Below are 11,679 nucleotides of genomic sequence, written 5' to 3' on the forward strand. Positions count from 1 at the left end.
CAGAATAGGTGTTTATAGTACTGATATACTACAAACTGATTCTGTGGTTAAAACATCTTTACTTCAGCATTTCGTTATCTGCAAAGATTCATTTTTTGATTTTTAATCTTCTTCATCTAAAGCAACAACTAAATTATGTTTAAGTAAAGTTTTTAATGGTTTTCACAACATATTTATTAATTTTAAAAGCCCTAATATTTTTTGAATATCTACTATGTGCTGGGCAGTGCTTTAAGTACTTTGATCTTCAAAATGTAAAGGAAACAGAAGAGAGATTATGTACTGTAGTCAAGTTCACCTAATAACTGGTGGAGCGAAGACTCATTTTCATTCTTTTCTAAAGCCCTACACTATATGCTTTCTTACAAATATAAAATGAATCCTATAATCATTCACATTCTATTTGTTTTAATATATCAGTTTTTCAACAGTTCAGTTAACTTGTCTTGATTCAGTTATATAGCAAAAATAATAAATCATTTAAAATGGTTTTGTGATGTTTACATTTAGCTCACTGTACAGTATAGCAGCTGGTCTCAACCATAACACAATTTGACCAGGATTAAAAATTTTTCTTTCTTTAAAAATAAAAATGAAACCAACATCTAATTCTTAATCCCACCACTGCTCCCCAGAAGAAAAGCAACATAAATTGGCATAAAGACTGAGCACAAAGAACACTACTGAGGCAGTATTTTTGATTGTTTGTTTCATTTATCTAATTGCATCCAGTTAAGAGAGAAACCTGTGTCTTATCTGGACAGAAAATAAACAACTTTTCTTTCCCTTGAAATTTTCTTGCCTTTGTAGTATGAACAATGAACTTCTAAAATTGTGGAATGTGCTTCAATGATTATGGAAAAGCTGCCTTCAGAAGTAACATAATTTTGGTTGACTATAATTATGGAGAGACAAAAGTGAAGGCGGAAGAACAATGATAGAAACAAGCTTGGATTCAGTTTTAGGGTGATTTTAGACTGAAAAGTCTTCCCCTACAAAATACTAGAATTTTGTTTCTCTCAATCTACTTCACCATTCCACTGGACCTCTCAAAAGAAAGCCCTGTTTTAAAAAAGATCTTGTTGCTTTCTTTTAAAAGGGCAGGAGTCTTACATTTGCATAATACCAGGAGATAGTATCATATTGTGATAAACAAATACGTGAAAATAAATATTAAGAAAGTAGTTATAAATTTTAAAAACCTTTGGATTAGGTATATATTTAGCCCTTTATTTTCTTTTTGCAATTCAGAACCCACAGTCTACCATTTCAGCTATGAATTCATAGCCACATATTCTTCTGCACTCTGACTTTCAGCAGCCACCAATTTCCCTGCTTCTTCTTCTAGGCTGCTTAGTGTTGTTGCTGGTAAAAATTGTGCTCAAATGCCTCCTCATAAAATCTTGCTGTCTCAACATTCTCGGTACTCCTTTACACTCTCAAGTGGAGAGAGTCACCTCTTGGTAACTATCCATCCAATTCCTCATATTTATTGTTCCAGATCTTTCCTGCTCTTCTATCTTCTCCTTTTTAGAGGCGTTGCTATTTATTTTTAGGGTTAATCAATATTCATAATCCCAAATACTCACATTTATACATCAAAGTACAGAAATGGATTTTATACTGTAACATACTTTCATTCCTAAAGCAAAAGAAGCAAACTAGGGATCCTAATTGGAACTGGAACATTTGTGCATTAGGCAAGTTACACTTCCTTTTAAGACAAAACCACGAAAGGCAAAGATAATACAAAATCAAAGGCATCTGTCAGAATCTAAAGCACTAAGTAGATAAGTACTGATTCTTAAAAGCACTGGGTCTATCACTGCTGTTCTGGTTGCTTGACCATAATCTACTGAATCATCAACATTTATGACTTTGTCATAATGTCCCCTTTTGAAACTGAATTTTAGTATAGGTGTTTTAAGTTTGTACTTAGGCTAAGGAATTATATAATTTTATGAAAGTTTGAAAATTCTATTTGCTTATGCTATTATATATCTTTCCCATGTTATATTTGAAAAGATAAAGATAAAAATGGCTGGTATGTCTAACAGAACTAGGCAAATATATGAACCATCTTTGTTAGATTTAAGTTGTCTTAAAGTTATTAGCTTTTTCTCATTAATTGCTTACTAAGTATTAAAATGAGATTTGGTCTCATAGTCAATTTAACAGTACTTATGAATGGAACAATTTTTTAAAAAGCTATGAAAATGCCACTTACATAACAATGTTTGGGAATTGTTTATTGTGTTCTGTAAAATAACAGCTTCTTGTTTTATACACTGCACTTTTTGTCACATCCAGTGACTTGGATGATATTTTTCTTTGCATTCTGAAATAACCACTGTGGTACAATCCTTATGAAATGAAATGCCGACTGGGTTATCAGTCACCTATTTGGATTAAGTGGGGAAAATTGCTTCTCATTTATGACACTAAAGAATTTGTAGGAATCTAGTCTTGTAAATAAAAGTATGTAGGTTTATGAAATCTCTTACTGAGGAAAGTTTTTGAAAAACAGTTTATCTACATAAAGCCACCTTATTTTATAGTGGAGTATATCAGTTGTTTTAATTTTGGATAAATAGTGATATAGTGAAAATGACGACAAGTTTTCTGCCTACTGTAATAAAGTCTGTAGTCACATTCTGAAGTTATGATCCTCTCCTCTCAGCATGTTTTGCACTTGCATTTTATGTAAGATGTGTGGTGCCCTACTTGTGGGCAAGCTTGTACAGACTGACTGATTTGCCAGACTGACAGCTGCTTACTTTCAGGAAACCACACTCCAGTTCTTGGTGTGTGTCAGGTCCTCCCCAAGTACCACTAATCTTTGATTACTAAACTCCAATTCTGATAACTCACAGTCCCTGTCTCACGGAACAGTCTGGCTTGCAAAATAAATCCTTCAGTCAATTTTGTTCAATTTAATAAATAATAATTGGATGCCTACCATAAGCAAGGTAAGTGCTGTGACATACACAAAGCATATAATCCATACTCCTTGCCATTAAACCACTTATAAGGAAGGATACATACTCAAATCACCATTTTAAAACACTACTGCACTCTCCCTTAATAATTAAAGTGACCTGTACTTTTATAAAAGATTCATGGTTTCCTTCTTATCTTTCTCAGCTCAGGCAACTTTTCAGACTTCTAGACTTGTATGCTCAATTGCATATTCAACATTTCCATGTAGGTGTCTTATAGGACATCAAACTCAAAATGTCCTGTACCAAACACATAATCATTTGCCTTAAAACTGGTCTTCCTCTAGGGTCCCCAACCCTCAGTCAATGGCACAGCCCAGAAGTACAAGCAAGAAGCCTGCTAGTCATTCTAGATGTCTTCACCTCCTTTGTCCTTTGGGTCTACTTTTGCTGGCTCATTTCCCTCTGAGCTTGTGTTGGAGTTTCTCAGGGACTTATCTGCAGGCTGTCTTCTATTCTTACTCTGTAGTCTCTCTTGATGGAGGGTTCATGTATTCTAATGATTTTATTAATGCTTATATGGTTTATATGCTGAAGACTCTCACTTCTAAAATCATACCTTGGCTAAGAGAAAATTATTCGTGAAATAATTTTAAGTTCTTCAGAAAAAAATCCTATGGTTTCAATTTGATTCCTCCCTTCATTTTAAGTAGAATCTTCTCCCCATTTTGCTTAATAGCCGTCTTTCCAATAACTTGTTAAACACACACATTCCAAGCATTTTTCCTCACAAAAATACCGTAAAGTGGGTATTGTTAGACTCTAGAGGTCAAGTGACTTCCCCAGAATCAGACAACCAGTCCAAATTTGAACACCAGAGTCTTCTGACTATAAATTCTGAGCTTTTCCCAATAAACTGTACTGCAAACCTCTAAATTCCTTAGTGCAAAGGAACTGAACCAGGTATTAAAAAGAAAACAAAATATTTATACAAATTCATTATAAGGGGGTCATTATATAAGTACTCCTTAAGAAATATACTTTTAAAAAGATGAAGTCTAATTAATTTACTTAAGTGTATAATTAACTTTTTCCTTTCATCTTTCCACAAGAGATTTGGATTTGCTTACAGTAGGAACAACAGTAGTAGTAATGAAATATAGGAAACTGGAGGGGGGGGGAATGGGTGAATCTCATAAACAATGCAAGTTTATGAGAGGAGAGATTTGTGCCTGTTTCTGTTTATTTCTTTGTATCCCAGGTGCCTACAGCAGTACCCAGAAAAACAGTAGCCCAATAAATTTTTTGAATAAATGAATGAAAAGCTACCAAGAAAATATATGCTAGCTAGAAAAATAAGGAACAAACAAATAATAAGTGCAGAAAATTGTCTATAATACAATGACTATAGTCAGTTGTTAAAGCAATTGATGTTCCATATGATACAAATGGAGAAGGAAAATATCTTTAGTATATGGCCAGGTTGTTAGAGCGACTGTAGCCTAATACAGAGTGCTCAAAGACTGATTTCCAAATCATTTAAACTCCAAAGGGAATTTATATCATCCAGAAATGGCAGAATCATTATACCCTTTTCATTATATTACTATTAAAAAAAACTTTACATACTGAATAATGAAGTTAATTTTTTCTTCATATATTTATTCTAAAGTGTTTTACATTGAGTATTTTTATTGATATCAAAAATGGTCATAACTAACTGGTTAATTCTCTATAAGGAAATCACTTCATTCTTGCCCTCCTTTAAATTTAAGAGCTTACACTAAATATGCTTCTCTTCTCTGGTGGAACTCTTGAGTAGACAAAGTTGTGATACCAATAACCATTCAACACATGGACAAAGTATGCTAGGATGATATGAACACTTGTTCGCATTGAAATTTGTTTTCAGTAGTTATCTTAGTATTAGGTTAATTTTAATTATATAACTCAGCAGAAAAAATTTCAAATATAAATCAATCCTTGCTTTTCACATGTATATAAATCATGCATTTCCATAGGTACACTGAATATATATATACAGTACTACCATGGAAGAAGATTAGAATTAATACTAGCTAACAGCACGAGATGTTGTAAAGGGAGAGATCAAGTACCCTCACTATTCACAAATTAATCTACTCTGTGTAGCACATTTCAGAAATTTTTCTTTATTTCTGTAAGAGACTTAAGAATAAGCAAAAAAAAAAAAAAAAAAACCAAAAAACTATGGGATGTCTCCATGGAAAACTATGTATTGTTTAGAACACTGTTTGGCTTCTATGGCTTTCGAGATATTTTACAAGTCTGTAAATTACAGATAACCAATAGCAATGCAAAATAATTCTTATCTATAGGGAAGCAAACAAATTCTGTTTCAGTAGAGGTTCAACTGTCTTCTCTCCCTCCCTGCTAATGGAAAAAGCCAGTCTCATGGACATTTGTAAACTTGTAATATCTATTTGTAAATTCAACATATCTTTTCTCCATTTATATATTTCTGATTCTTTAATTTCTCCTTTGTATCAGCTGTAACATTTGGGTTCCCTCATTAATGATGAGTTACATAAAATCCTTAACATACATTCATTTTATATTTAATGAACACTATAATTTTACCTCTTTTTGAAAATTATCCTTTAACATCACCATGTCTGAATTTTTACCTATGTTAGCTCTGGGTTTCATTTACTGTCTTTCCTATGTCCAGTTCAAGAAAAATTAGTTAGTAAGTGGCAGAGTTAGGATTCAAACCTAGGTAACCTAGATCTAGAATATGTACTGTGAATCTAGCTTTAACAATAGATCAAAGAGGAGGCATACGGCTTCCCTTTGCTGCCATTTTTTTTTTTCTAGATGATCTTGTGGAACATACTTTGATAAACCAGCTGTTATATAGGTTCATTCATCTATTTACTTAAATATCTATAAGCCAGAATTAATCTGAAAGTTTCAGCATTGCAAAAGGCAAGAAATAGAAATGAAGCATTACCATCTGAAAGGAAGCAAAATCAACCTTACCTATGGAGTGGATGATTACATACCTAGAAGATGCAAAAGAGTCAGGTCTAAGAGATACTAGTATATTTTTACCTATGTTAGCTAGTTTTACCTATGTTACCTAGTATTAGAATTAATAAAAGAATTTGTAAGGGTAGCTAGTTTAAAGCTAAATATACAAAAGCCAATAGCTAGAAACCAGCAGCAAAAAACGTGGAAAAAAGAAACTCCTTTCACAATACCAATAGAAATATAAAAAGTTAATGTAGACTTCAGGGTTTATACCTACTATAAATGATTATAAAGCCAGGGAAAAAGTGAATTATTCAGTGATTAAGGGAAAAAAAAGATTAGTTCTGTATCTCACACAACATATAAAGTCATTCTAAAGAGATTAAATATATGGAGTAAAAACCAAAGCTATAAACATACACACACTCAAGAAAATATTGGTGGATATTTTTTGATTATAGGGTTCAAAAGAATGTTCTAAACATATGTGTATATGTATATATGTGTGGCATGTGTGTGATGTATGAAATTACCAAAAAAATTCCTTTGGCCAATAAAATTTAAAGCATTTCTAAATCAACTACATCATAAATATAAAGTAAATAACAAGCAGGGAAAATAATTATAATCAATGTGAAATATGGGTTTAATATCTTATAATAATGCCAAAAGAAAAAAACCGTCAAAGAACATGATTTAAAAGAATTACAAATGCTCAATAAATATATGAATGGGATTAGTATACCTCACCAGCAATTTCCTACAAGAATAAGATAATTTTTGCTTACTAAATTGGGAAAGATTAATCTATAAATTATACTATTAATTGCTGGCATGGATGGTTTCCAGTCAGCACTCTTACATACTAATGCTGGAATTGTACACTGGTGCAAACTTTACTGAATGCGGTTCTTTAGGATGTTTCAAGAAGCTTCAAAGAGTATGACTTATTGACCCAGTTCTTCCACTTCTAGTAATTTATTACAAGTAGAACTGTGAGGAACTGTGAGAACAAGATAGAACTTCTATGCAAAGATTTTCATTACAGCATTATTTATAAAAGAAAGTTTGAAGCAACTTAAATATGCAGTATTAAGGGAATGACTATTAAGTGACCCTAAAAATAATTTTTACAAAGAATTTTTGATAACATGGGAAAATGACAAAATTTGCTAAGTAGATAAAACAAGATACCAAATCCAGATATTACATTACAGCATGTTAAAAAATGTGTATATATATGCACATGCACACACAGAGATATATGAATGTAGTTAATACCAAATGTTTGATATTTTATAACACATTATTCAGAGTGAGATTTCAAACGCTTTTGTTTTCTTCTTTAGATTGTTCTATATTTCTACATTTTCCAAAGTACTCATGACTTTTATAATCATAAAGAATGCTAAAAGTAATGATTCTGAGACCAATCTAAGGATATGAGACTCTCTATGCTCTAAGATTGCAGGGCCATCTAATTCAGGTTGTGAAGTGCCACATCTAAGAAGATGCCATTCACATTAATACAAAAACGTAATAAAAGGTCTGGAGATGTTTAACCTTCCAGCTATGCAGCAGGGCAGAGACTCTCTTACCTAAAGGGACTGCGTGCTCACAGTTATGAGCATACTTGGATCATCTCTCATGCACACATTACCAACACACATATAGGGTAGCTGTGTTCTGTCTCCAGTTTCTTGGGCATTTTGCCTCTCTCCCTTGCTTATCTCTCTTAGAGGCCCAATTCATACTTCAAACTTGACACAGTTCTTTCATCTAGGGGACCTGGTCCATTTTTTCAAGTCCTCTCCTCCTAGGACACAGGCTGCCTTGTCAGTCATCCTACCTAAAAAGAAACAGGCCAGAAGGACAGAGGAACTTCAGTTTTCTCTCAGATGGAGTAGTACCTAAGGATAAATTGTAAAAAATGATGCTAAGACTAAGAAAATACCTTAGTTACTAAGAAAACACCTATATAAATACTGGTATTTTGTTTTTGTTGTATTGAAGTAGAGTTGATTTACAATGTTGTGTTAATTTCTGGTGTACAGTACAGTGATTTAGTTATACATGTATATATTCTTTTTCATCATAGGTTATTACAAGCTACTGAGTATACTTCTCTGTGCTATACAGTAGGACCTTGTTTATCTATTTTATACATAATAGTTAGTACCTGCAAATCCTGAACTCCTAATTTATCCCTCCACCCCTACTTTTCCTCCTGGTAACCTTAAGTTTGTTTTCTATGTCTGCGAGTCTGTTTCTGTTTTGTAAATAAGTTCATTTATGTTTAAATACCAGTATTTTGGTATTATGTGAAATAAATAGCAAAATACAGATACATTTTGATCTGGTATCATAATAACAATGAGCCACAGATACATTTTGTATAGTCAAATCTGATGCAAGAGCCTTTCAGACAGAAGTGGAAAGAAAAATCAGTGAAGGGAAGGATGTATGTAGATGAGACTTCAGCCTGGGGAATAACGAAAGGAAGAAACCTGCTTCATCAAATAATCAGGTAGGGGCAAACTGTGAAGGAACAAGAAATAGAAAAGGATTTAATAAAAAATTAGGGGCTGACAAAAATCACTGCAAGAGTTGGAGGAGCAAAAAGTCAGGTTGTCTTCTGTAGCTATAACATTCAAGAGCACACCACCCCATAGCCCTGATGCAGACATAAAGGAGCCTCCGCTGTTACTGCTTCCGCTGCTAACAGTTCTCTCTCAGTATCCATGAGGCTACTCAGACTCTGGATCACTGAGTGTGCTAAGCAGAAAGGACAGCAGGGAGATGGCCTCTGTCTCATTTCCAGCTAATTAGTTTTAGTTCTGTTTCTGTTTATATCATTGTTTCTATGGAAGAGTTCACTTTAAGTTCTAAAGAAACACGTTTACAAAACAAGTTTTCAAAAATACTCCATTTGTGATTTGGAGTCCATGTGTTCTTAAAACAACAAAACAAACACACACCACCCACCAAAAGAAAAACAAAATAGAATAACTATGTAGGATATATTTTATACTTGTTTATTTCATTTACCTCTCTCAAATATCTTTATATCTCTACCATCATTGCATGGCACTGCATAAAAAATTTAAATCCATTTTCAAGACTTGAAAAAAAAGCTACTTTCATGGCCGAGAAATGATTTATCACAAAAGCTTGCTTCTTACATCAATGGGCTGGATTGTATCAATTTAAAAATTTTTTTACTTCTTGATAAGAAGTTCTTTGGTGCTGATGTTGGAGGAAATGCATATCTCAAGTACAACTTTCAAGTATTGAGTATGTAGATTTAGACTATATAAATAAATCATTTGATGAAAATAAAATAACATTTTCAGAGGAGCACATTGCATGAAATTTCCATGTCATGCAATGAAAGAATCAGGTATGCAAAGCATATCTGTTTTCTAGGATATATGTTTCATCTGTTTTCTTTGTACTATAAGCAATTTTATTAAGATCAGAGCTGCTGCTGATGAAAAATCTACAGAAGTGTAAATGAAGTATTTTACATGCTCCCTGACAACCATTTGAAAATTTACTTTGGGACCCTGAAACTCAAATGTACTCCCCACCCCCCTTCAAATGAGTTCCTGTTGCTGTTTTCTCCACTTTTCCAGTTGAACAACTTAAGTAAGAGGATACAGCCTTTTAGCTACTGAGTCATGGTACAGTTAATGGGGGAAAACCACCAGGAAAGTAATTAGGAAGATCTCCTAGTTATTTGCTTCAGTCACCATCTCTTATTTTGCCAAAAGAATGAAAAATTACACTTCCATATGGTGATCAAACCTAATGCTAAGGCATATTTTGTGCGTGCCACAGTTATTTCTGTTTCCTACATACAATGTTGAGATACTATAAGTAATACTTTGTCTATTAATACATTTAGTGATGATACTGGAATTGACAGAAAGAACAGTTGGAGAAGGATAATGAAAGGAGACAGGTATCAACTGATCTCAACAGTATAGGTTGTAATAAAGGCAAATAATCATTTGAATTACTGTTCCTTAACGTGATTCTGAAGGTTAGCGTATCTAGAGTATTTCTGAAAGTTTAATTACAGTTTGCTGGTGAAAATTAATCCCCTACACAATCCAACTTATTTTATTAAGTTTCTTGCCTAATCTTGAAGATAAATGATGTGTTATAATGCCTATTATCACCATACTTTAGTGAAAGCAAATTCAGAGAGCTACAGAAATTACCCAACTTCTCTTTTCCCTTATTATGACTGGCCTCAAACATTTTTTCTCCTTTGGTACCATCTGAAAGCAATTTTCTTGCTTTTTCACTTTTTCAATGAAGTTTAGATCTCCTTTGTGTTCATGTGAAAAACTTGCTCTGGGAGAGTCCCTGTTAAGACATCTATTGTAATACTCGCTCCTACACATGCCTTCAGATACTGATTGCGTGTCTCGAGAAATACACCCACACCTTACAGAGGCGCTAGGTATGCGCTCAGAAATGCCAAGATGGAGGGCAGGAGGGGAGCAGTTGTCCCCTAAAACACAGCACAGAGGTAGGACTTGAAACATGTAAGGCTTTTAGATAAGTGACCGTTATGGAGGGCAGTTCCACAGAGTCCTGGGCGCCGGCCTGAGAATCCTCTGCCCGACGGGTGGGTAGGGGCGGCGCTGACCCCGCCAAGCACGCGACTCCGGGGCCGGCACTCGCCCGCGCAACGCGCGACCCCGCGGCCCGGCCCAGAGCGCGCGGTCCGACCGCTCTTCCCCGCTGCTTCCTCGAACGCCGCGGGGACCAGCGACCCACGCCGAGCAGAGCCCCGGCGCCGCCTGCCCGCCGGGCCACTTCCCTCGGCCGCCGGGTGGGGCTCGGGAAACCCCGCCGGACCGCGCCGCCCTCCCGGCTCACCTGCTCCGGCTCCTCCTGCGGTCGCCGCCCGCGCCGCCGCGGGCTCGCCCCGGGCTCCAACTCGGTCCCCACCACCGCCGCCCGCTCCGCCAGCGCGTCCTGGTCTTCGTCTTGCTCCCCACCGCTGCCGCCGCCGCCGCCGCCGAGCAGCTCCCTGGCCGAGCACATCCCGCCACCAACTCCCGCAGCCCGGGACGGCCGCAGGAGGGGCCAAGCCTGGAGGCGCGAGGCAGCGACCGCCGCCCGAGGGCCGTCCTGGGATCCGCCGCGCTCGCAGCTGACAGGCGACTTCGGAGTGCGCCCCGGCGGCCGGGACGCCAGAAGTACCAGCCCGGCCCGGCCCCTCCTGTCACCGGCTCGCCCCGCCCTCGGCCGCCGGGGTGGAGCCCACCCGGGGGCGGGGCCGGGGGCGGGGCGGGGCCAACGTGGGCCTGTGTGCGTGCGTGTATGTGCGTCTGCGTATGTGTGTGAGACTTAGAAGGAGAGTGTGTTTTCGCGCGCGCGTGTTTGTGAGAAAGACTGAGAGTGTGTGAGACTATGTGTGTGAAAGAGATTGTATATGAGAGGCTCTGTGTATGTGTGTGTGAGACTGTGAGAGATTGTGTATGAGAAAAATTGTATGTGCATGAGACTGAGAGCTCACTTGGGTGTGAAAGACTGATAGAAAGGGACTGTGTGAGAGAGAGTCTGTGAGAGATACGGTGTGTTTAAGAGTGCGTTTAAGAGGGAGAGAGAACGGCGTGTGTCGGTGTGTATGAGGGAGAAGCAAACACACACACACAGAATTCTACATTCCATCTGGGCCCCTCTGTGCTTGCCTGGCACTGGCGGTGTG

The 11,679-nt window shown here is 36.8% G+C and overlaps 1 protein-coding gene across 1 annotated transcript in view; it reads right to left on the reverse strand.

The window, feature by feature from the left end:
* FAM241A (family with sequence similarity 241 member A) overlaps positions 1-11,167 on the reverse strand; it is a 30,557-nt gene extending 19,390 nt beyond the window's left edge. Inside the window, exon 1 of the mRNA XM_074342266.1 lies at positions 10,845-11,167. Coding sequence (XP_074198367.1) covers positions 10,845-11,012 — 168 coding nt within the window. The 5' untranslated portion in view covers positions 11,013-11,167. The remainder of the gene's footprint in view (positions 1-10,844) is intronic.
* Between the last annotated feature and the right edge of the window lie 512 nt (positions 11,168-11,679).

The sequence above is a fragment of the Camelus bactrianus genome, chromosome 2 (assembly GCF_048773025.1).
Source record: "Camelus bactrianus isolate YW-2024 breed Bactrian camel chromosome 2, ASM4877302v1, whole genome shotgun sequence".
Taxonomy (NCBI): domain Eukaryota; kingdom Metazoa; phylum Chordata; class Mammalia; order Artiodactyla; family Camelidae; genus Camelus; species Camelus bactrianus.